Source organism: Scomber japonicus, chromosome 9, assembly GCF_027409825.1.
Source record: "Scomber japonicus isolate fScoJap1 chromosome 9, fScoJap1.pri, whole genome shotgun sequence".
In the NCBI taxonomy this organism is placed as follows: domain Eukaryota; kingdom Metazoa; phylum Chordata; class Actinopteri; order Scombriformes; family Scombridae; genus Scomber; species Scomber japonicus.
The window spans coordinates 37,297,363-37,323,893 of NC_070586.1; the positions used below are offsets into that span (position 1 = coordinate 37,297,363).

General features: G+C 40.0%; 1 protein-coding gene across 2 annotated transcripts in view; it reads right to left on the reverse strand.

The window, feature by feature from the left end:
* Positions 1-364: 364 nt before the first annotated feature.
* The window catches only part of zfr (zinc finger RNA binding protein), a 54,880-nt gene continuing 28,713 nt past the window's right edge, over positions 365-26,531 (reverse strand). Inside the window, exons 12-20 of one of the 2 annotated variants that reach the window (XM_053326040.1) lie at positions 23,076-23,232; positions 21,760-21,962; positions 20,832-20,982; positions 19,446-19,587; positions 16,134-16,231; positions 15,228-15,323; positions 11,576-11,687; positions 9,766-9,863; positions 365-1,684 (exon numbers count right to left, since the gene is read on the reverse strand). In XM_053326040.1, the coding sequence (XP_053182015.1) occupies positions 1,502-1,684; positions 9,766-9,863; positions 11,576-11,687; positions 15,228-15,323; positions 16,134-16,231; positions 19,446-19,587; positions 20,832-20,982; positions 21,760-21,962; positions 23,076-23,232 (1,240 nt within the window). In that variant the 3' untranslated portion in view covers positions 365-1,501. Of the gene's footprint in view, positions 1,685-9,765; positions 9,864-11,575; positions 11,688-15,227; positions 15,324-16,133; positions 16,232-19,445; positions 19,588-20,831; positions 20,983-21,759; positions 21,963-23,075; positions 23,233-26,531 lie in introns of those variants that run through there. The other variant, XR_008321804.1, reaches the window with a different exon arrangement.

Here is a 26,531-nt window from a genome sequence, read left to right on the forward strand (position 1 = left end):
GTCACGGTCTGATGAAGCAAACAGGACCACATCATCTGCAAAAAGCAGTGACCCAATCCTGAGGTCACCAAACCGGACCCCCTCCACACCCTGGCTGCGCCTAGAAATCCTGTCCATAAAAATTATGAACAGGATCGGTGACAAAGGGCAGCCCTGGCGGAGTCCAAACCTCACTGAAAACAAGTCCGACTTATTGCCGGCAATGCGGACCAAGCTCTGACACCGGTCGTACAGGGAACGGACGGCCCTTATCAGGGGGTCCGATACCCTGTACTCCCGGAGAACCCCCCACAGGATCCCCCGAGGGACACGGTCGAATGCCTTCTCCAAGTCCACAAAACACATGTGGACTGGTTGGGCAAACTCCCATTTAACATTTAAGATGCAATATATTAATGACGTGGAATTCTTTATGGAGGCATCAAAATACAGAGTAACTAGCATTGCCTTTAACTTGGTTTCTCTCTTGGTGGTACACAGTGTACTCATTAAAATATACACAGTTCTTTAATCTGGATTTATTATGTTACTAGAACTGTAAAACAGAATGCACAATGCAGATAGGCATTCATTACACTTAAGGGCAAGTACATTACAGCCCATACTACTTCCTTCCATTCTCAGGCATAATTCTTATTATTTCCATTTCTGAATTTAATTTAGCACCTAACCAAGATAGCAAGCAAGCTGATAAAGTTAACCTGGAAAATAAAAATTTCAATAAGAAAACAGTATGCTATCTGACCATGCTTATTAACAACCCAATATTCTTTTTTTTTTTTTAAATCTATTTAAAGATTATACAAATACTTGTGTACATGTGAAAATAAGACAAACTACATTTAGGGCTGACAAGTTCACTACTAACACAGATCTTTCAACAGTTAAGGTTCTCCTGAATTTGTGTAAGTGTAGCCTAGCATTGAGACATAAGACCACAGCATCAAACATCACTTGTATTAAGCACAGAGTAACTGATGTTCAACATAACTGAAAATTAAATAGGCCAAATGAATGCTTCACAAAAGTACAACAATACACTCCACCTCTAAACGCAACTATACAAATGACTGAGGGCATTGACATTTAAACATTGCTTTTCTCCTAATCCATAATACAGTTTAATTAACAAGTCTGGCTCCATTTTTAATTGTGCTCCCTACCTTTCCCCTCAATGTAAAAGTTGACAAACATATCTAAGAACAGAGCAGCAGCAGAAGCTTAAGAAACCAGTCAACACTTCTATTCAAGGTTAAAATTGCTTTTTCTTGTACAGTTTAAGTTTGAACCCAAACTTTAAATCTATAACTAAAACAGTACACAAATAGATATTTTTGTTCCTGTGATACAGAGGTTGCAATTACATTGGTATATCTGTAGCTTTAAAAAACAAAACACTGGACCTCAGCCAGCACACAGAAGAAAGCACACCCCATTTGTTAAATACAACATGTTAGTACATTTTTTCATGTAGATTACTTTGAATGAGTAACTGAGAGGCTTAGAAAATATCATAATCTTTCTTGTCCTTTTTGCCTTCACCCTCAAAGCCGTCTGTCCCATCACTGTTGTCACGGCGACGCTTGCGGCTGTTTCGGATGTTGAGGCGAGGGTTCATCTGCGGCAAAAGGTCCATACCCAAAACTTTATGTATGTGACGGAATGCCAGCAATCTCAGAGCAAACTGTATAGAGAAAAATAAATGACATTTCAAAACAGTTACTCTTTTAGTGTAGGCAAAGGCAGCCAAAAGAAACAGAGGGTGTCTCATATAGTCCCTCATGTACACCAACCCTGAAATGATCTAGGTATTACAGGGAGGAACTGTACGTGGGAATGCAAATGTCTGAATCAATTGGACTAGACCAATTGATTTAAGCTTACCCTGCAAAACTCATAGTGACAACTTGTCACTATGAGGTTGTCACTATGCGTAGTAGGACTTGTCACTGACAAGTCCTACTACGCATATCCTCAGACACCGTTTCCCTGTTGAGCTGCGATGGAAGTTATATCAAGTCAAGTGAATTTTAAACAATACATTTTCATTGTTTCATTCTTGAATAAATTTGAGAGTCAGGTCAAATGGGTAGGAGAAATTTGTTAAAATACAATGCCTGCAAATGACAAAGAAGGCACCGAAATTGTTAAGTCAATTCAAAGTGACTGGCCTCCTGTTGGACTTAGGGTATGGCTCCGACAGGCTTTTTTGTGCATCTGACACATATGACATGACACATATGCATACCTCATTTAATTAATCCATGCCAAATTTAGAGGTGAGAAATGGTTGAAGCTTCATATTATTATGAATATTATCATCATATTATTAACTTTTAAATGGATTTCATTCCCCATCATCAACACATCTTCTAATGGTCAGTAAGAACACAAGGAATGATTACAGCAAGAAAACATGTTTCAAAGTCTATTTGTGGGTACCTGGCTGTTTTAAGACACTTGAAAAAGTAAAAGCCTATCCTTTAAGAACCATCAAATCCCTAAAAACATATGTTCTGTTTTTGTCACGCCAAGAACGGTGTTTACGGAAGCGAACATGGCCACACTGCCACAGCTGGTGAAGTTACTGGTAGCCTCATTTATTGTCTAATGTTAAAAAAAAACAGTGTGCACATTTGTGAGCGGGTGATGTTAAAAAGGAGGAAGAGGAGAAAGAAAATTAATACATTAATGAAGTCTTTATGCAGACCATTAGCTGTGTGTTGCTCCAGAATAATGTCAAAGCCGCATTAAATGCGACCGGACTGTTCAGATTGCGGTCACATTCAAAAAAATCTGACATGTATCCGATTCAGTACCACATTTGAAGGTGGCCTGGAAGGGATTTGGAAATGTCAGATTCAATGCGACTTGTGCTGTTCACATTGTCAGAAACATATCAGATATGTGTCACATTTGAGTGAACAAATCGGATTCAGGTCACTTTTAACTGTGGCGTGAACATTCAAAGATAGTGACATGAACTGGCACTGAAGACCATTTTTAGTTACATCTTTAAATTGGAATGGAATTAATCTAAAATGGTCACTGTGGCCAAAATAAACCATATGTATCTACCTATATGTATAAGCCAGTAGCCCTGCCCCTGACTACTTTAATTATAAAATCCTTTCATCAAAACTGATCAAAGGGTTATTACTGGATGCACTGAACCTACAAGTACCTGGGTACTATAACAGACAAGATCACCATCAACATTAGTACCAAAATGATGTATATGACTGATGTCTATTTTGTTTGATTTTTAAAACAATTCAAAAAGAAACTATTTTCCTTTTTCTGGCAGTATTCTCTCAGTGTCAAGCAGTTAAATGTTCTAAATACCTTACATTCTGGTTCCTGTAACTTAAAATAAATTAAAAATTTTACATGAGTAGGGGTGACACAATACACTCAGCTCATGAGACGAGACATGATATTGGGTTCACGAGATTGAGATTTTAACACTATTTTTAGGAAAACTTCAATGAGAAATTAAAGCTGCAAGCAGCGATGAAGGGGCCCTCGCCCCCCCCACGCACGTCAGGCTGCGGCTCAGTCGGAGGGCGCGCATGTAGACGTCTTCTTACGCAGGCTTTTATTTGACGTTGCATGAAGTGGTGAAATATCACTTCCTGCGTTCACTATGTGGAGCTGGAAAACAGCCACAAGGTAGCACGCACAGCCACTAATCATAAGTCATGTTGTAGTGTATGATGTGGAGAACACATCCTGTAAATTTCTTTTTAATCGGATGATGTTTGTCATATGAGGCTGACTTCCTGTGTCTAGTAGGTGGCGCTGTGTATATGACACAGTGCTGATGCATAGATGTGTTCAGGGCGGGACCCTCTACATGCGTGATCAATTTGGGGTAGATGGGACAATGTCTGTAGGACTTATAAGGACTTCCTGCTTTATGGCGAAGCATCGAAAATGTCCGCACTGCCACGCCCAACAGGAATAAGTCATAAAAAAGATTCTGATAACTGGTCTTATGTCTCAGCTGAGTCAATGTCAGGTGTAAATACTTAAGATTATGGGAATAATTAGTGAAAGAATGAAGCAAGTGACTTCCTGTTGCCAGTAGGTGGCGCTATGTCACTAAATATGAGACTGTACATGTGTTCAGACCAGGACGCTGAACAAGCATACATTTGGAAAAGCTCAGACCATTTGGAGTCAAGTTATGAGGGTTTGAAATTTCTTGGCGAGACATCGAAATTCGCCACGTCACCACAGCAACCAGGAATGACGGGCGAACAAGCTTTTGATAAGTGTTCAAGATGATTCTGTGTGAATTTGAAGGGGATGGGATGAAATCTCTAGGACTAGTTCGTTCAAATATGATGCCAGAATCAGCGGCAAAATCGTCAATTTGATTCAAAATGGCCGACTTCCTGTTGGGGTTAGGGTATGTGTCCAAGAGACTTTTTGGTGCGTCTTGACATGATGAACATGTGTACCGAGTTTCGTTTCTCTATGTGAATCTGGGGCGAGGGGCTCGATTTTATATTTTTTGCAGGGGCCGCTAGAGAGCCATTTTGCCACACCCATTTATGCAAACCATAAAATATAACATTTTTCACCGGGTCTGGCTTGCATGCAAACTTTGGTGAGTTTTGGGGCACGTTTAGGGGGGCAAAAAGGCTGTTACTTTGTCAGAAGAAAAATAAAGAACAGAATTAAAACTGCAAGCAGTGATGAACGGGCCCTCGCGCCCCCACGCACCGCCTTGTACGCGCATGTCGGTGCATGCTGCAGTCACACGGCAGACACAGCGGGCGCATAGACGTCTTGGCACCGGGGCTTGTAATGAACACTGTGTGATGGGGCTAAGTCACATTGCATGTGTCCACTAGGTGGGGCTAGAGATCACCCACCAATTATATGTCATGTTGCAGTGTGTGATGTAGAGAACACATCCTGTAAATTTCATGTAAATCGGATAATATTTGTCATATAAGGCTGACTTCCTGTGTCCAGTAGGTGGTGCTGTGTATTTGACACAGTATTGATGCGTAGATGTGTTCAGGGCGGGACCCTCTACATGCATGATGAATTTGGAGTGGACAGGACAATGTCTGTAGGAGTTATAAGGACTTCCTGCCTAATGGCGAAGCATCGAAATTGTCTGCACAGCCACGCCCAACAGGAAGAAGTCATAAAAAAGCTTTTGATAACTGGTGTTATGTCTTAGCTGAGTCAATTTCAGGTGTAAATACTTAAGATTATGAGAGTAATTAGTGAAAGAATGAAGCAAGTGACTTCCTGTTGCCAGTAGGTGGCGCTATGACTGTCACTAAATATGAGACTGTACATGTGTTCAGAGCAGGACCCTGAACAAGCATCTGAAATTTGGAAAAGCTGAGACCCTGTGGAGTCAAGTTATGAGGGTTTGGAATTTCATGGCGAGACATCGAAATTCGCCATGTCACCATGGCAACCAGGAATGACGGAAGAAAAAGATTTTGATAACTTTTCATCTCCAATGTCTCAAGATGATTGTGTGTGAATTTGAAGAGGATGGGATGAAATCCCTAGGACTAGTTTGTTCAAATATGATGCCTGGAAATGACCAAAAAATGCACCAAAATTGAGCATTTTTACCAAGATGGCTGACTTCCTGTTGGATTAAGGGTATGGGTCCAAATGGCGTTTTTGTGCGTCTGGAGATGATACATAAACCTAGCGAGTTTCATTCTTCTATGTCAATCAGGAAGGCTGAGGTTCAATTTTGAAATATTCAAGGGGGCGCTATTGAGCCGTTTAGTCACGCCCATCCCATTGAAGTATATAGGATGTGAAATGACCCCACTCCAGACGTGTGTGTTGAGTTTCGTTACCGTGGAGGCATCCTTTGCCCCTGAAAACTGTAATCGTATTTTCATGGCGTTGAATGTGTTGTCATGGCAACGGTATTTGATGATGGGTCATGAGTTGCAGACTGTAGCATCACCAAGGTCTTATGTCTCAGCTGAGTTAATTTCAGGTAGAAATACTGAAGATTATGGGAGTAATTAATGAACAAATGACGCAAGTGACTTCCTGTTGCCAGTAGGTGGCGCTATGACTGTCACTAAATATGAGACTGTACATGTGTTCAGACCAGGACACTGAACAAGCATATGAAATTTGGAAAAGCTGAGACCATGTGGAGTGAAGTTATGAGGGTTTGAAATTTCATGGCGAAGCATCGAAATTCGCCGCGTCACCACGGCAACCAGGAATGACATGGGAAAAAGCTTTTGATAAATTTTCATCTCCACTGTCTCAAGATGACTATGTGTGAATTTGAAGTGGATGGGAAGAAAACTCTAGGAGTAGTTTGTTCAAATATGATGCCACAATTTGCATTAAAATCAATATTTTCATTCAAAATGGCCAACTTCCTGTTGGTGTTAGGGTATGTGTCCAAGAGACTTTTTGGTGCGTCTTGACATGATGAACATGTGTACCAAGTTTCGTTGCTCTATGTCAATCTGTGGCGAGGGGCTCGATTTTCTTGATTTTGCAGGTGGCGCTAGAGAGCCATTTTAGCACGCCCGTTTATGCAAACCATAAAATATAAAAATTTTCGCCGGGTCTGACTTGCGTGGAAACTTTGGTGACTTTTAAGGCACGTTCAGGGGGGCAAAAAGGCCGTTACTTTGTCAGAAGAAAAATAAAGGGGAAGAATAATAATAACCATGGCAAAAACAATAGGGCTTCGCGCTGGTCAAAAATAAAGGGGAAGAATAATAATAACCATGGCAAAAACAATAGGGCTTCGCGCTGGTCAGCGCTCGGGCCCTAATAATAATCATGGCAAAAACAATAGGGCTTCGCGCTGGTCAGCGCTCGGGCCCTAATAATCCGGACAATTACAATAGGGCTTCGCGCTGTTCAGTGCTCGGGCCCTAATAATAATAATCCGGGCAATTACAATAGGGCTTCGTGCTGGTCAGCGCTCGGGCCCTAATAATAATCATGGCAAAAACAATAGGGCTTCGCGCTGGTCAGCACTCGGGCCCTAATAATAATCTGGACGATCACAATAGGGCTTCGCGCTTGTCAGCGCTCGGGCCCTAATAATAATCTTGACAGAAACAATAGGGCTTCGCGCTGGTCAGCGCTCGGGCCCTAATAATAATCTTGACAGATACAATAGGGCTTCGCGCTGGTCAGCGCTCGGGCCCTAATAATCCGGACAGATACAATAGGGCTTCGCGCTGGTCAGCGCTCGGGCCCTAATAATCCGGACAGATACAATAGGGCTTCGCGCTGGTCAGCGCTCGGGCCCTAATAATCCGGACAGATACAATAGGGCTTTGCGCTGGTCAGCACTCGGGCCCTAAATATGACTGTTCTTTTATTTCAAAGTCACAAAATGCAAAATAATGCAGGTGTATTTTGAAATGTATTAATTAACTAAAACTACTTTCTAAGTATATGCAATATGCAAGCACTGTAAAAGGTTTCCCCATATAGATAGATATTCTATAGATAGATAATTTTGGTATTTATGGAAATAAGAACCATAAAGATCTAAATTATATTCTCAACAGTAGAGATCTTGGAGAGGAAGGTCAGCAACCACCTCCGGAGATGGCTTGGACTACCTAAGACCCTAAGCAGCATTGCACTCTACGGGAACAGCAACAAACTGCAACTGCCCTTCAAATCCTTGGAGGAGGAATTCAAAGTAACCAGAGCCAGAGAAGTGGTTCAGTACAGGGACTCATGTGATCCGAAGGTGGTTAAGGCAGGGATCCAAGTGAGGACTGGCAGGAAATGGAGGGCAGAGGAAGCAGTCGAAGAGGCAGATGCAAGGCTGCGTCACAGGAGCCTGGTGGGAGTGGTCACTCGAGGTCGAGCTGGGCTTGGATCCTTTCCAACCCCCCAATTTAACACCAGGGGGAGGGAAGCGCGGCGACTTGTTCAGGACGAGGTGAGAGCAGTAGTGGAGGAGACAAGAACCTGCAAGGCGGTGGGAATGAAGCAACAGGGTGCTTGGACAAGGTGGGAGAATGCTGTTGAGCGAAAAGTGACCTGGGCTGAGCTCTGGAAAGCCGAGCCACAACGCATAAAATTCCTAATCCAGGCAGTGTATGACGTACTCCCAAGCCCGTCAAACCTGCACACATGGGGCATAGCTGAGACACCAGCATGCCCTCTGTGCTCCAAGCGAGGAACCCTGGAACACATCCTAAGCTCCTGTTCAAGGGCACTTGGAGATGGACGGTACAGGTGGAGGCATGACCAAGTCCTTAAGACCATCGCTGAAGCCATAAGCACAGGACTGGCGTGGGCAAAACAGTTCCGTCCCTCCAAGAAGACCATCGCCTTTGTCAGAGCTGGGGACAAGCCAACTCCTGCCAGAAGAACATCAGCAGGCATCCTGACGTCTGCAAGAGACTGGCAGTTGTTGGTGGACCTTGAACATCAGCTGAAGTTCCCCAGCCACATCGCAGTCACCACTCTGCGACCAGACATTGTCCTTGTGTCTGAGTCCACCAAACAAGCGGTGCTTCTTGAGCTGACAGTCCCGTGGGAAGACCGCTTGGAAGAAGCCTTCGAGAGAAAGCTCTCCAAGTACGCAGGGCTGGTCAGCGACTGCCATCAAGCTGGTTGGAGAGCGAGGTGTTTCCCGGTGGAGGTTGGATGTCGAGGATTTGCAGCCCGTTCTTTGGCAAGAGCCTTCAGCTACTTAGGCATCGATGGAGAGAGGAAGAGGAGAGCCATCCGCAGTTCCACCGAAGCGGCAGAAAGGGCCTCAAGATGGCTGTGGCTCAAAAGAGGAGTACCATGGAGTCATGGTAGTTAGCTAGCCGTCTGGACACAAGCCGGGACTTGATCAATCCCGGTTGGGTCACCTGGAGGAGGGCGTATGATTGTTGAAAGACCCGAAACGTCCAATGAGTCCAGGCACATCACTGATGATGTGTCCAGACTAGGCATCAGAAGATGTATGTACACAACAATCACAAATACCAAAAAGTGAATATAAAGAAAAGAAACAATCCTAGTATATGATAAAAAGTCAAATTATCACAAATGATAACATATTGCTAATAAAAAACACTGAAATATAAGTAACACGTCCTGTATCACACACATACACAAGTAGAACAACATATAAATTGTGTTATAATTTGGTAGTGTGACTCATTTCACTTTTTGCATCATTAGCTGCACTAGATTCTCCCGCTCCTCCTACCTCAGGCTTTCAGTGACCTGAGGTCAACCTACACCTGCACCTCTCCTCCTCTCCTACTGCTGACTGTGAGATCTCCTCAGCAGGTAGGAGCTGCAGCAAGGTTAATGACCCACACGTGACATTATAAAAAGAAGACATGACTTGCAAATGAGCGATAGAAAAACTATTGTCTTTTTTGTTTTTTTGGTGCGCACCCTTAATATTGCTTCGCAAGACAGCATTCACCTTGATGAGAAATATTGACATGTTTTAATCTCGAGGGATCTCGCAGCACGAGATCCCATCACACCTCTAATTATTAACAATAATTTCATTTAAACTTTTCTCACCTATGAGCACTGTATTCTCTTGTATATTGTTTGACATGTTTATATTCATATGGTGTTCTCTTGTGCTTTATATTTTTACCCAGTGCTTCACTGCTGCACAACCAATTTCCACAAATTACGTTATTGGTTGCTAAGGTTAATTATTCATGGCTAAAAATCTAAATTTTAGTATAGCTGTCTGTCAATTTTCAGATTAATGTCTTAACGTCACAAGTTTATGAATTCAAGAGCTTGTACTTGGGCACTTGAGGTAATGTCTTCTCTCTGTTGCTCTCCCATGGGTGTCAGGGTATCCAAAGGATTCTTTTCACATGGATCTACCAATCCTGGCCCACCTGTTAAAAGAAATAAAACTGTATTAGACATGTTTCATTTAATCACAGCTCAGTATTCTATGGATTTGAACTATATAACTGCTGGAATGGATTTAAGGTGACTGAGTAATTGGTATGTTGATCAGTATTTAGTTCAACTCATTACTCAAAACAAAAAAATTGTACCCCAACAGCCCCATGTTGTATGTTTGAGAAGCCTCAGCTACCTATACAAGCCAGAAGAGGTAGGAAGAGGCCCCATCAGAAGCCCCATCATTACATCACTGAACCAGAGGGGAGGGAGCTAATGTGGCTCTGCTAATTCAATAACAGCCTCCAGTTAGATTGTGCGCCTGGTGTTCACAGCACAGACACAAAGGTTGAGTCTTACAATAACATGGTTTGTTCAAGAGAGATGAGGAAAGGGCGGTCGTTACAGGTTGGTCCTTCAGAAGCATGGCTCACCATGGCTATTCCCTGCTGTGAGGGTGTAATGAAAACGCATTTTACATTTCAAACTTCCAACCTCTGCTGCAACCAACAAACTCCAAAAATCCAGCCAACAGCTCCACTATCCACAATCAAAAGCATGTTTTCTTATACAGCTCTGTGCAGTTTGACATTAGTGCTACACTTTACAAAAGTTAAGAACACATTTTTACATTAGGCTTTGTAGATCTAATATGAGTGAAGACTCTGCAACTGCGGGGCTTACTTCTGGCCTTAAATTTGTTCAGAAATAGATTATAGTGGACTACAAAGGTGAAATAAATGCAAATGTACGCAGTTGAGTGTAGTCAGACCTTTCTCTGGGGCTGTGTGCTATTAAGAATAGCAAGATGGTGCCTGTAGATAATGACTGGCTTCCAAACTGAAGTCCTGCCTTGATGAGAGGAATGCCAAATTGCATTTTCATTTTGACCCCATAAACAGTGCGTTGGTATGTAGATGTAATAGACCGGGGGTTCCGTTTCCCTTTTTGCATTTCATTATTGTCCACTTATCAGGTTAGGAGAAACTATTTGACATTTCATTTTCAGACGGTTAGAAAACTGCCTTTTTATGTTAACTGTGACTTAAATATTGATTATATAAATGGCAAATGAGGTTGTTCTTTATATTACATTTTAATTTTCAAGATTTGAATATTGTATTGTGGGGTACAGATTTGAAAATTAAATGTCAAATGTTTTCCATTTTCACTTTAGTATAGTCACAGAATGCCCATACAATACGATTGTTTTCATTTACATTTAAATTTGTTACGGAATTACGTTTTCAAGTCTACATAATTCAGTGTATATCATGTTATTAAAGTCTCCTATGGGCTCTGCCAGAAAACGAACAAGTACATTTCTCAAAATGATGAACTAGTCCTTGAAGGTTTTTCAGGGGGCTAAAACAACCCTGGGGCAAACCTAGTACCTGCTGGATTAAATATTGAATCTATTGTGTGCAAAACTGGGTTATTTGTCTCTGAGCACAGAATTCCTCAGAATGAAATATTCTTTTCTCAAGAATTTTCTCTCTGTCAGGTTACTCTGTTACTACCAAAAGAGGACAATAGTAGTCAGATTACATTAGTGCATGTAAATACAGTGAGTGTGAATACAGTCCCCCCTTTTCAGATGACATTTTTTGGTTCACAAACAGAACCACATTTATTTGGTCTGAAGGACAGTACAAGAGCCTAATCAGTCTAACACTTATAAATATATAGGAAAATATCTTACCAGAGAGCAAAATCCCAGAAGAAATACATTCAAAGACACGCCTCAGTGCATCACCTGGGCTGAGGGGGGCAGAGGCACTACTGATGGCCTTCTCAACTAGAAGCTCCATGGCCTAAAAAGTAAAGAGTGAAGATGGCTTAGATGCTTGGCAAACACACACAATCTCTGCTAGCATTACCATTACAGACGCAGATATGGTATTTCAGGCCCAAACCAAAAACAATTATCTGTTGAGACCGATATAACATATTTATTACAAATGCGAAACTGTAAAGATGACAATTATGTATTTTTTAGACACGCATGGTTATTTTTATTCTCATACAACAACGTTTACACCATTGACCAATCTCTACAATTGATACATTTATTTATTGTTAACCTTTTTGTAGCAACCTTTTAGTTTTTTTATATGTAGACGCTATCAGACCATATCTCCTTGTTGACAAAACCCTTTGGAAAGAGGTACCATAAGAAAGACTACATGTTTTAACAATAAATTGGTGAACTGCCCTGTGGTATAAATTATGTTTTGGTCTGTCCTCCTCCATCTGCTCCTGGCGGTCAAAGACTCACTGTTGCAGGTACTGCTAGAAAAGGAGAGCTGGCTCATTTTCAGATACTTTGCTGATCAGACTCAGTTGTTACAAATAGGGATGTCCCGATATGACTTTTTCACTTCCGATACGATACCGATATTGTAGCCTTGAGTATTGGCCGATACCGATATCAATACGATACGATATAGGCACGAATCATACATATATTTATTCCTTATTTTGTTGTGTGGAATGTTAGAAAAGGCTTGATAAAGTGATGTTACTGTTACTGTTACTGATGTTGTAGTGATATAACAGAAAACAATAGTCAGCAACAGTAGGTATAGGAAAAACTGACCCATTTATTATTAACCAATTGGTTACATAAATTTTAACCTTCAACATAAGAGTATTACCTCAACAAATCCAATAAAAACAAAATGTTATATTTAAAGTGCAAAATAACCACTGGTTACCAACATCATTATACAATTGAATAGAATAAATTAAATTTTAAAGTGCAAACAATTCAAGTTCACTCCAGTTATTTTTTTTACTGTCAGCATATGTTGGAAACAACTGTGGGCAGGGACAAAACAACAACAACAACACAATATTGTCCACTGTCCAACTGCTCTAAGTTAAGAGTTCACACAGCTCCAGTTTCACTGACTGACTGTGCCCAAAACAATGTAGTAATTACTCTTAGTCTTCACTGAAGAATAGAGTGTAAACACAATAAACATATCACTCTAATAACAAGAGCATAAAACAAATAATAATCAGTCAGTGCTGACTACCCTTACTACTCCTCCTCCTCCTCCACTTTCTGCAGTCCGAGCATAATGTGGAGATTTTTTTTTTCACGCGAAAATCCTCATGTTCTTTTTTGTGGTGTTTTTTCAAATGTGCGATGAGGTTGGTTGTATTGAACCTTTCCGGTTCTGTCCCTCCACGGGACACTTGCGCCTGACAAATGTTGCATTTAGCTGCAACGTCTTTGTCCGAGTTTACAGTAAAATACTTCCACACAGCCGACATCACTACACCTTGCTGCAGGCACACACGTTGTCGTTGTTGTGATCACGTGGGCTGTGCATGCTGGATCAGAGACGCTCTTCTTCCGCGGCCGGCACCAACGTTAATTAAGGGGCATTACCGCTACCTACTGTGTTGGAGTGTGATCAAACCAGAGTCACCTATTATTATAGAAGTGCTGGAGCGGTAAATGCACAGCTTATATCGGAGCGTTTATATCGGAGTTTTTAGATTCAGTCCGATAAAATCCGATATTCACTTTTTTGGCTGATATCGGACTGATTTCCGATATCAATATCGGATCGGGACATCCCTAGTTACAATTAGTGTTCATTTTGAGCTTGTTCCTAACAGTTTGGTATTAGAACAAGAAGCTTCATATATATATATATATATATATATATATGTAAAACATGACATTTCTTCCAAGTCTAGGTTCAAAAGTTGTTGAGCAACTACTTGTACTGTCCTTACAGGATTGAAGTCATTGCATTTTTTTGTAGTACCAGTCTCATTCAATGCTATACTGAACCTCTGAAGTATGTTGACAAGTCTTTTCTTTAACTTATTTGCTTAGAACATGTGACATTTATCACAAGTAGGGCTGTAACGCTATGGATTTTCTTTTTTTTTTTACCAATATACCATGGTGAAATAGGGTATCCCAGTGGTTTAGCATGCCCCCAGAGCAAGCATTGACATATTAAGACAACTGGGTAGTGTCAGAGTTGGGGCCTCATTCATTCCTATGAAGGTTGTTCAGTGGCAAATTAAGTAAAAAAAGTTTCATATCTTCTGCATAGCTTCCAAATCTGTGGGGGCCCATGCGACTTGTGCCAGCTACTTCCAGTTAAGCCCTGGCTAACTTGAATGAGGATAAAGCATGCGTATGCTAACACAGATCTTCTAGTGTTTCCAAATATGATTGGACTGAATCTGTGCTTTCTCATCTCACAGGTAGCCTGGGATTATAGCTGTCTGGATGACAGAATCATGCCCTGGACCCACTATTCTCCCGTCCGGGACCTACTAACTTCAATGTTGATAACAGTAATGAACTCAACCCTATGATAGGCAACACATGACCCAGGTAATGTGGTTATTGTCACAGCCCTAATCACAACTCTATTTATTATAACTCTGATGCAGGGACTTATGAGGAAGGAAACAATTATGTGTAGAGACCAAGGGTCAAGCAGAACAAGGGAGTTGGGGGGATTTTCTATTTGACTGTCCAGCGATATAAATTCTGGTTATTAAAAAAGAAAAGTCTGTCCAGGGAGCAGTTCTCATCCAGTATACTGGCCCCTTAACAATAAAATGATTGACCTTTTTTGAACAAATAGTCACAGGAACTTAAAGTTTAAAGTTTAGTTAAAGTTTACTACTAAGCAAATGGTAGGCAGGATGCAGCATCCAGCCGTGGCTTTTTCAATGACTGGAGTGTCTAATTCATCAGATATTTAAAAAAAGAGGGATTAACTTATATAACTGTCATTAGCTCATACCACAGCAACTTTCTTTTTTCTCCACATCCCCCCTTCTTTCTCTCAACCCTGGTTCTGCTTGAGATTTCTTCCTGTTAAAGAGGGAAGAAACTGCTGTCGTGGCCAAGTGCTTGCTCATGGGAGAATGGTGGGTCTCTATAAAATGAAGAGTACTGTCTAGACCTGCTCTATCTTTGACAGGTCCTGAGACAACTTCTGTTATGATTTGGGACAATATACATAAAATTGATTGACAAGTGTTACAAACATAGTAATTATTACACAGTCTATGAGCTACCAGAATGTAAGTTAATTGCAAAATCATAAGTCACTGTAAATGACAACTAAAACCTATGAATCCAAGGGTTAAGGTTACTTTAGAACCTTTAAGTTACTAAGGGTCAAGTACTAAAGGTTCCTGTGAAAGGTTTGTTAAAACAAACAAATAGAACAATTGCAACACTAGTTTTGGTCACCAAAGATTTCATGTTTCTGTTAAGAGTGTTGTATCTTGTCGTCAGGTACAGCGATAAAACACACAATGGACTGACACAATGTTTTTTTTTTTAGCATAATTAAATAACATACCCATCCTGGGAAGGTCGACCATGTAGGAACTCGTTGACAAAGGTCACGCAGGATTCGAATGATGATCACACAGGACTGGAGTCCATTGGCTCTAGCCTTGTGATGCAATAAAGTTAGGTTTACCAAGTGACCAAGAGTGACAAGAGATGGACCAAACAAGTGAATCAGTTCTGTCTTAGAGGTCCAAAAACTACTGTGCATAATGGAAGCTTGAGTATGGTTTGAGGGGTGTATGAGCCATAACAGTTTGCAATCAGCTGCCATTCCCAGTAGTCTTGTACCTCACAGTTAGTAAGGGAGTTCAAAGTTTGCAAGATGCACAAGAAATGAGAACTTTCCTTGCCATCTTCTAAACCCTGACCCCATGTTTATCCGGGTATCTCACAAAAAGGTACTTAAAAGTACAAGTCCACCTGAAAGGAGAGTATAGGGACTGAAAGAGCTAAGGAAATCTGCATTTGCCTGTGCTTTTGCTCAGGTAGCAGAATCACAGGAAACTACTCAAATATTCCTTTTTCTCTCAATCCCCATTCTATAAAAAATATAAAGAATAAAAACAATACAAATTTTGCACAGTTCTGTGCAAGTTATTGTGCAGCCTTATGGAATCACATGTTACTACAATGCAGTACTTGGAAAATTGACAAGGACAAGGATGCCAGTCCATTGCTTGAATATTTTTTTTATATGAGAAGTTCTGATTCACTTAGATTCATGATCAATACATATAATGTACATTAACCAAATTCTTGTAGGAGGCACCCTCAGATATTTGTTTTATTTTATCGTAAAAAAAAGTTTTCCTTATTATAAAATGGAAACCAAATGTGTAAAACACAAATAAATGAATAAACAAATAATGCATCTCATAAGGCTACAATAAGAAAGTAAAATGATGTTCCGAACCTGGAACCACTTAGCGTGGCGCAGAGCAGCCAGAGCGTCAAGGCATTTTTGCCTGTCCAAGACGTCCGCTGGGTCTTTCACCATACCCGAGGTTACATCTAAAAATGGATTTGAAGTGTCAAAATGATGATGAGGAATGGGTGTTTGACCAGGTCAGCAAGGCTGGCAAAGAACAAACACATTGCCACACATACCAATGTTTCTTTCCAGGAAAACCTACAACTGATTGCTTACTAATTTGTTATATCAAAAAGGTTACTATAATTAAAACAGAATGAAACCAAAACATTGTCAAAGTGAATGGATGCAGACCAACAGTATCTTTATGCTGGACATGTTGAGTCATTATATTCTGTAAATGGGGTATAAATTCAACATTTTAGATAAATAGTTTGGAAAGCAACAGCTAAATTTACATAGGTTTAGACTCAGATGTTTTGAAGCCAATACCATTTTTATCAGGTAATTGTGTTGTAAAGATGATCATTAACTTGTAAAGTACCATGGACATTTTTGTAAATTTTTTTGCTCAAGCACTGGGACAGCGGAGAGATTCCATGGCAAATTACTATGTGGAATAATGTGTGCCAGAGAGAAATAAAGTACAAATGGCAAAAGGGAGTGACCTGATAAAAAGTGGCATGGCAATGGTAGGTGTGGCAAAGTTTTTGAGATGTGGGAAAACCTTGGTCAAAAATCCTTCCGGAGCGGGCCCTATTAAACCTCTGATGGAGACAATGTACTGGACAAATTCATTATTTTCTTGTTCAAAGAAATAAAGGTGTCTTTATGCTGGACTTTTAAATACGACTATGATCTTTAAAATGGTAGCATCAATGGGTGCTGAAGAAGAGAAAAAACAGGAGAACTACTAGCAAACAAAAGGGGTTAGGATATCACTGCATGCATACCTAGTACCAGTAGGTTGGAATAAGAACCCAACAGTCATTGTATACCAAAGGCTGTACTCAGTTCAACCCAAAGATTCCTCTGTCATAGCCTTCATACCTGAAATTTAACAATACTCCCCTAAGAAAAATGGAAATAATCAGATTTGAAAACAATATGGTTCAATCTTTCCGTAAATTCAGGAAAAAATCATCTCTCTTAAAATTATTTGTCCTCATCTTTCCATCATGAGTGAAACCAAAATGACAAGAACTTGTCAAAGGCTTTTATTTTTTCTGAATCAATCTAAAATATCTACATATATAGCCCAATTTAGAGTCCTAAAGGTAGATGTCAATCTACTCAGGGGAACACTTCAGAACAGGGGACCTTAGCATGGTGAACTGTTCACCAGTACACAAAAGGAAGATTTGTTTCCTGTGGGAAAATAACACCCAATTCCTTGTCCCTTTCTGTGTGGGATTCTGCTCCATCTTAGGCCAATTCTTGATTTAAGAATTAGTTGATTTTTTTTTTGTACAATTAATTCCAAATTAAACTTGAACAGAAGTGACTCCTGATGTCTATTTGTCCATCTTGTGGAGGATTCATTTTTTCTTCTCATCTCAAGAAAATTTGGAGATAAGATACTGAAATGCGTGTCTCCCATTGATTATATCTAACAATACATTTAAACAGAATCCCCTGGAACACAGGAAACAAAATAAGTATCTCATCTGGGAATAACTAGAACACAATGCAAACACTGATCATGCTTTGTTCAAAGGGATAAGATAGCATTTGAGAAGTAAGAGGTACAGAGCAAAAGCCTAAGAGCAATACTGCTGGCACTCACCTCTTTTTTAGACTGACATGCCCCCACAAAATGAGAAAGGGAATCAATTGAGAAAAACAAAAACAAAACAAAAAAAACAGGACTTAAAAAAAAAAAATCAGCTGTACCTATAAAAGCAGATTAGAAAAGTATATCCTTCAGGGTTTCCCGCAGAAAATGTGTTGGTTAAGGTGGGGTGAGACGGGGGGGGGGGTGTAGGTGATGTTGCCATGTGTAAGTGGTAAACGCAACTAGCCTTGACAATAAAACATTGCGCCTATCGTAATAATTTCAGATAGCCTACTACTACCGCAGATTGTATTCTCAATATAATTAAATAGAATACAACAGCTCTGCTATAAATTCTGCTTTTTTGGAGTTTATACATTTTCGGTTTTTGTTGACATTTTCAAAAAAGTGATAATTCTACTTTGTTTATTACTGAGGTTGTACTAAGTGGTGGTGGTGTACCTTCTCATGTATGTTAATGGAATGGACAAAATATTAGGAACACCATTCAATATAATGCACCCTAATACACCACAATCAATCAATAATGAACATAAAGCAGAATTTTCACCTTCTTGTTAAAAGATGTATAAGCTTCATAAATGTAGAATTTATAGCAGAGCTGCTGTACTGGATTAAATTAGATTGCACAGGTTAAGCCATTGAGTCTATTTTATATAGTTAACTTATTCTCTGAACTATATTTTATAGTACTTACAAGTTATAAAGTATTATACAGTTAAGTAGTGATATTCAGCTTCAGTAGCATTAGTGTCATGTTTTTGTTGAATGCCTCACTCTTTCTCTTAAGGTCTGATGAATGAGAAACATCTGAGTGACTTAAAATTGATGTTTTGTAATATCAGCTGATAAAACGGGCAGCACCACAGCATTTTACACATTATGCCGTTAATATCAGTGTTCACTCTGAGCCGGTTAGCCTGAAACTTGTTACTATAGTAACGTCACAGTTACCTGTCTGAGGATGAACGTTGTTAATGTTGACATCACATGGCGCTACCGGTGTCATTCGTTTTTCGGGCTCCGCTGTTTGATGATGTAGATTTATGTTTTAACCAGCGGGTCTGTGTTTGTTTCCTTAAACTTAATATCACTGTTAGCGTGTCTGTGTTATGCTAGCGGGAGGTACAGAGAGCTACAGGTGTGTTCAGGGTCAAAGTCAGACAGTCGGACACAGTGATTCCGGCCCGCTGCAGACGTTGGTTGGATTTATTTATTTTATTTATTTATTTATATATATTTTTTGAAGACGTTAGTTAAGGCAGCAGGCGTGTGTTGCTTAGGCGGCCGCCTTAGCTGTGAAGTGTTGTGGGAAACCCTGCCCTTGAAATAAGTCCCTCTAATGGTTTCAGTTGGTCCCACCAAGGCTGTATTAAAAGTGAAAGTTTCATTACTACTTGAGGCATGATCTGCTTTACAGCCTAACATAATCTTTGAGGAGTGCCAGCAGAATAGTGCTCTTTAGCATGTCAACCAACATACTGAAATTGATTCATAGGGAGATAGCAGAAGGACAAGAAAAGAGGGGCAATATGAAGGGCTGTTATGGATTTCCCAACCTCCATCCGGGCCATTTTCCTCTCTGATGACAGGTGAAGTCAGTGTGATTGCCACTTGCATCTTTGGCTCTGTACAGGACGTCAGAATAATGGCTGCTTCCTGGATAGATCCCGTGACCTCATATTTTTCAGGTGTGACCATCTGGGAAGAAATGGTGTAGATGCAATTGCACAGACATTATTTCTTTGTAGTTTGAGTACATGGTAAATGGATTGTATAATGCACATTACTGGGTACTTTTTTACATCTTAACTCTCTCTTTTATTGATTATCAACTGGATACTGTATTCAGTTTGTGGTGTGTATGTGAAGTGCCTGACAGTTGTATTCGACAGTAGCTGTTATGCTGCACACAACTGGAACAAACTACCAGCAGAACTGAAATCAGCCCCAACTGTGAACATGTTTAAATCCAGGTTAAAAACACTTCTCCTGTGCTTATGATTGAGCTCTTTTAAAGCACTTTACATTTTAATCTTTCATTTGCAGTCTCTGTCCTTTTAATGATTTTAAAACAAATCATTATTTTATGCTGCAATCTTATATTTAATGCTCTATTCTAGCATTTTATTTCTCTCTTTGTTTTTATTATTTGTGTGGGGGGTGGGGGTTAATTGTATGTTTTAATGTTTCTCAAATTACATGTTTTTCTGTTTTATGTAAAGCACATTGAGTTGCCATTGTGTATGAAATGCGCTATATAAATAAAACTGCCTTGCCTTGCCTTGCCTTGCCTTGCCTTGCCTATTCATCTGTTTATGTTGTTGTTATTTATTGTTTTAACAAAGTTAGTTGCTCTCTTGGTCAAGTCTCTCTCTTAAAAAAAGATTTTAGTCTCAATGAGACTTTTCGCCTGGTTAAATAAAGAACAACAAAAATTATTTAAAGCTACATCAATCTGGAATCTTCATTTAAGCTCTGACATAAACAGAGCAAAGTGGTTTTAAAAGGAGACATTCTTTACAGATTACAAGACTACTTAGTCCTCTAAAACCACCTAAATGTGGGAAAAGGCATCTTCTGTGGGATCCATACACATTTTGGCCAATACATTTTTATGACTACCAATTTTAATGACCCAACATTCTGTTAATTGAAAATGATTGATTTTACTGAGGGTGCTTCTTGAATAATGATAAAATTCAGGGGGAAGCCCCAATTTAAAAAAACATCGATGGACACCTGTGGGATTAGGTTAAACAGAGGTTCATCCAGTGTGCATTATGGATAGATTAAAATCCCTTTCCTTTCTAGCATCATGTTCACTCAATGTCTGAAAGAATTCTGGATGTTTTTGAGGCAAACAGGAAAGCTCCAGGGAGGTATCTATTAAAATGACCACTGAAAGAAAATTGACTGTAGTGTGACATTTGTAAAGATAGTACTGTTAGCTGTTTGGGGAGGTGCTCCACAATGCGGGTGAGAAGACCCTTTGTGGGCTTGTCAGAGCAGAGCAGGACTAGGTTGACATTCTTGTCCCCACGAAGCAGCAAGCCTTTTGCCAGGACTCCCACCCTCATCACTCCCTTCAGGGCTCTAGATAGATACACAAGAAAGATGTGTGGTAAATTATGGCAAAACAAAACAAACAACAATTATGTTAACGTTCTGAAAACTTAAATACATCAAATACAGTATTTTAAATGGCAATGTAAGGTTTTACTACTTGAAAGAGAACAAAATTTGGTTTACTCCCAAGTGTTCTAAACCATCATTCAGTTGCTGAATTAAACCCAACTGAAACTGAAAAGTACTCACATTGCTGTGGAGGTGAAGTGAGTTCAGCAAGGTCTTTTGCTTCTGCTATTGGCCACATTTTTATTAATTTCATTGTATGATCTAGCTTACATAGCACAAAACCGAGGGTAGGCAGATCAAGTCTAACAATATCAGAACTTTTTAAGCTCCTGTGCCTGTTTGGGTGCAGAATAGCCACACAAATTCATATGGTAGGAACTTTTTTATTCTAAGAAATGACACTATCCTCCAAATTATATTACTTTATAAACCTTGAATCTGCAGTATGGTTCAGCAGACCACGGGGAAAAAATGAAAGTAATAACGTTGTGTGAGCTGTGAAGTACATTGGCGAATGTATCAGACTGAAAGTAAAACTCAACTCATATCACTGAACATGTTTATACAGTTTGGAGGGTGAATGGTTTGTTCTGGTATTGAGCATTGCATGTGTGGGGCAGGGAGGAATTTGCTAAATTTGACCTATGCAGAACTATTCAGCATTTGCTTGAGTATGAGAAAATGTTGTCCTGTCCAAAGTAAGGCTTACTATTCTAAGCAGTCCAGATATCACACCTGTCTTTAGAAGGTTCTTTTTTCTCTTTGTCCTCTTCTTTGGCCTTGTCCTGGTCTGTAACTATGTCTGAGACCAGTTTGAGGGCACGTTCTGTGATTGACACGATCTTCTGAATAGACTGGAGTTCATCTTCTGAGGGGTAGATAGCAGCATGCTTGGTCATGACATAGCGGTCATCTGAAGAATCAGGTCGACGTGGGGGCTAAAGGTCACAAAGGTTCAACAGGTTTGTTTTCAATTTTAGCTCGACTATGTCCTGAGGTCTGACACTGCTAAAAGAAGATCATCATTAATACTCTGCATGGTCTTACTAAGATGAAAGTAAAAAATTTGGACACACTTACTCATTCATCAAAAGTATGAAATAAAACATGGAATTCTTCAGTAAACCAGAAGTTTAACCTTTGATAGAAAATGCTGTAGTGCAGCCAATTTGTCCTGAAATACTGGAAGTAAACCCACTTATTCTGAACGACTGTTGAAAGAAAAGCTAAATAAGAGCTTCCGTTGAGTAAAAGAAGCTGGCACTCCACGTTAACATAAGTAACCAAGCGTGCCACCTTGTGGCCATTTATAAAGCACTTTGTATTTTTACATGTAGTTTTTGAACTGTGATGTGCAGAAAACAAAAATAAAAAATGTTGGTGTTGTTTGGAACCAAAACGACCCGGTCAGTAACAGTCACAGCTGCTTCCATTTGACTTTATTTTAATTTTAAAATCATTTAAAAAATAATTCAGCTATCAAAAAACAGTTTGTTTTTTTACAGAGTTACCAGTAACCAGATGCGAATCCAGTCATACAGTGCTTTGTGTTTCACGCAATGAATTTAAAAAGAGTGCCTTCCTCAGACACACGAGTGAGGCCACTGGGTCTGGGTGCAAAAACATGCCTGAAGTTTCTCTCTTCATTTTCTGCTGTCGTTTCTCACATATCTCTTTTGCTTTTTTAGATTTATATCAAGTAGCTGTTGAATTGAAATATATGTAAATTAATTTAGCAAAGCTCCAGTGGGAAAAGGTGGCAAAGGAAACTATTCCAACAAGGATGTGATGTTTAGATGTCAACAACCAGGTACTAATAAACACAACTTTTTTCTGCCATTAGGGCTACAATTACTAACTGCATACCATTTTATAAAGTAACATGCAATTTTGGCAACATTCAATCTAAAATTAGCTTTGCTGACACACACAGCCTGCCAATCCAGCAATGCAGCCAACACAGAGCTAGAAAATTCAGGGCGGTCTGACAAGAATGTTTAACTAAGAAATATACTGAGACACACGAAATATGCATAATCATAAAGCCTTACCAAAGGACCCTGAGGCTGCAGGCCAGGAATGCCAGGCCTAACTCCGAGTAGACCAGGAGGGCCCTGTGGATACCCTCCATCTGGTATACGACGTCGCTCACCCCAGTGATGCTGCTCTTCCTCCATACGTCTCCAGTACATGTCTTCTTCGTAACGCCTGAAAATATAAACCACAGCTTCTAGTTTACAGCAGTTTAACTACATTTCTAGTGTAGAGAAGGTTGACAAAATAGCAGGAAAAAATAATGAGTCTTAGTTAGTTGTTGTTCGACTATAAGCCTCAAGAACATGCCCAAGTCTGTGGAACTCTACTGGAGAGATGACCACCATTCTTCCCAAAGATATTTCCTCATTTGGCATGTCATCCAAAATCATGTTATATCTAGAAATGCTACATCAAAAGTTGTGCTTGCTCCGCTCCTCATTTGAAGGGAATCTTTGGTTCTGACTGGTAGAGATGCCCAGGTAGTCAACCCCTTTAGGGTAATTTACACCTTGTGTGTCATTATTAGGGTTGGGGAAATTTCTTGATTATATTAACAAAAGTCAAGAATCGATTATTTAAACGTTAGTTAATAACTTGATGTTGACAGACTACAAAAGGCAGAACCAAACAGTGAGGGCAGCAAAGCAGCCGGGCAGTCTTATATGGTGCACACACGAGAGTTCATGTGTAGTTTATCTTAAAAAAGGAAGTGACTGCAGCATTTTTTGATTGAATAACTAAATAATTACCTTTGTGACACGATTGTGACGTTTACTGTGAACTCTAAACGCAGTTACTCTAATGTTAGCAGAGTGGCGCAGCTAAGGAGAGCAGCTGACCAGCACACACTGCAGCATGAAAATAATTTGGGTGCTCAGTCTGTCTCAACAGTGATGTCTTGATGTCTAACAGTGGTACTGCTGGAGACATGATAAACAGCTGCACTCCACCCTCAGTTTGTTACTTGATTTTCATTTTAAAAAGAATTAAGAGTAACCACTCGTTTTTGGGTGGATTCAATTAAATCAATCTTCTTGGTTTTTACTCTGGTAGATTTTCTTGCACTTACAGTAACATAAAAGGTAAATTATATAGCACCTTTCTAGTCTTTACGACCACTCAAAGCGCTTTACATTACAACTAATTCACCCATTCACACACATTCATACACTGATGGCAGGAGCTACCACGCAGGGTGCCAACTGGCACATCAGAAGAAGTTAACCATTCATTCTCATTCACACACCGTTGGCGTAGCAACGGGAGCAATTTGGGGTTAAGTGTCTTGCCCAAGGACAAGGAATCGAACTGCCAATCTTCCAGTTGGAGGACGACCACTCTACCTCCTGAGCCATAGCCGCCCGTAGGGAGTGGTAAGGAGTGTAGTTGTCACCTCCAGTTTTCACCTGGTTCACTGTGTCTGTATGAGCAGCACACAGTGAGTGATCAGCTCCAGCAGAGGTGCTCAGCTTCAGAGTTGAAAAATACGGCTCCTTAATACAAAGATCATCATCATAGCCATTAAGGAGTCTTTGCTTTCTTACATTGAACCAACCAAACCAGCATAAACAGCACACCAGCGTTTCAGTTTAGTTTTGAGTCTGAGTTGCAGGGTTGAGTAGAGATGTGTGGGGAAGTTTATTTATGCTGTTGAACGTAACTGCTGTGAAAAAAAAGAAGAAGAAATCACAAAATAACGTTTTATTGATCCAATTCACCAGCTTTCTTACCGCCACCGCTCCCTCACTTCATTCACTCTCTACCTTGCTCGACCACAGCTAAAACAGCGTCCTGTAGCCACTTACTGATGGAGCAACTCTGTCCCTAATTCAGTATCCAGACCTTTTATACAGAACAGCGAGGTGGAATAAAGCAGTAATATTCCTGCCTTGAACAGGCCCTTCTGAGAGGAGAGGAGAGCAGTGTGATGACAGCAAACTATAGCAGAGGCTAACGTTAGCTGCTTCCTCTACTCCAGTGTTTCTCAACCGGTGGGGCGCGCCCCCCCACTCTCCGGGGGGGGCGCGAGCGGGCGCGAGTAGGCAACAGGATGGAGGGAAAAATCATAAAAATAAAAAAAAAAAATCATTAAAACTGCGACATGTTCCCCAGCCTTGCAGACTTTATCACTGATGCAGGCACGTCACACGATTTCACCTCTTTATTTCAGTCAGCGTCTGAGCACCTGTCTGCAATGAGACAACAATTTGCGACGTATTTCAAAGAGGATTATCGCTCTTTCGCGTGGGTTCGAGATCCATTTGTGTGCACAGCAAACGAGCTGTCAATTGACATGCAGGAACAGCTTATTGAGCTGAAGAGTGACAGTAGGCTGAAGGAACGTTTCACCTCCTGCCCTCTTTCGTCATTCTGGGCAGCATTGATGCAGGAATACCCTCAACTCTGTGACGTCGCATTGAAGATTCTCCTCCCTTTCGCGTCGACATATTTGTGTGAGGCAGGCTTCTCGAAAATGACTGCACTCAAAACTAAATACCGGAATCGTGCACAAATTGAGGATGATTTGAGGCTATGTTTATCAGACATTGCACCAAGAATTGAGGATCTTTGCAAGGCAAAGCAGGCTCAGGTCTCACATTAACATCGCCTACCTCCCGGTTATAACAATAGCCTAGTAATGATAATAGGCCTATGATGATGATAATAATAATAATAATAATAATAATAATAATAATAATAATAATAATAAAAGTAATACTACTACTACTACTAATAATGATAATAATAACAGCAAAGCATGTAACTATAATTATATAGCTAGCCTAGTAATGATAATAGGGATATCACTACTCATAATAATAATAATAATAATAATAATAATAATGCCTGCAAGCTCACATTAGAAGTCTGGTGCTACTGCCAGTTATAACAATAGCCTAGTAATGATGATAGGCCTACCTGATGATTATAATAATAATAATAATAATTATAATAATAATAATAATAGTGTGGGCCTAAAAATAACAAATCTATTATTTTATCTATCTATCTATCTATCTATCTATCTATCTATCTATCTATCTATCTATCTATCTATCTATCTATCTATCTATCTATCTATCTATCTATGCAAGGTGGTGTAGTGGGGTTGGGGCCGCGAGGGAGGGTGACACCGGGAGGAGGGGGGGCCCCAACTGCAATGAACCAGCTTTGGGGGGGCCCAGCTTGCAAAAGGTTGAGAACCCCTGCTCTACTCTGTCTCAGCAGGGCAGAGCTGAGCCCTCCGCGTGCATCAGACACAGACAGCGGTGAAGAGGTGTCACAACTTCACTTATTAATTTAGATACAGTAATAATCTGCTTGTTTCCAACACCATTTTAACAATGTATAGATATTTGGAAATTGACTAGTGGGCTGCCCATGTCTGCTGTGTATTTGTTGTGATAATAATAATAATAATAATAATAATAATAATAATAATAATAATAATAATAATAATAATAGGGAAT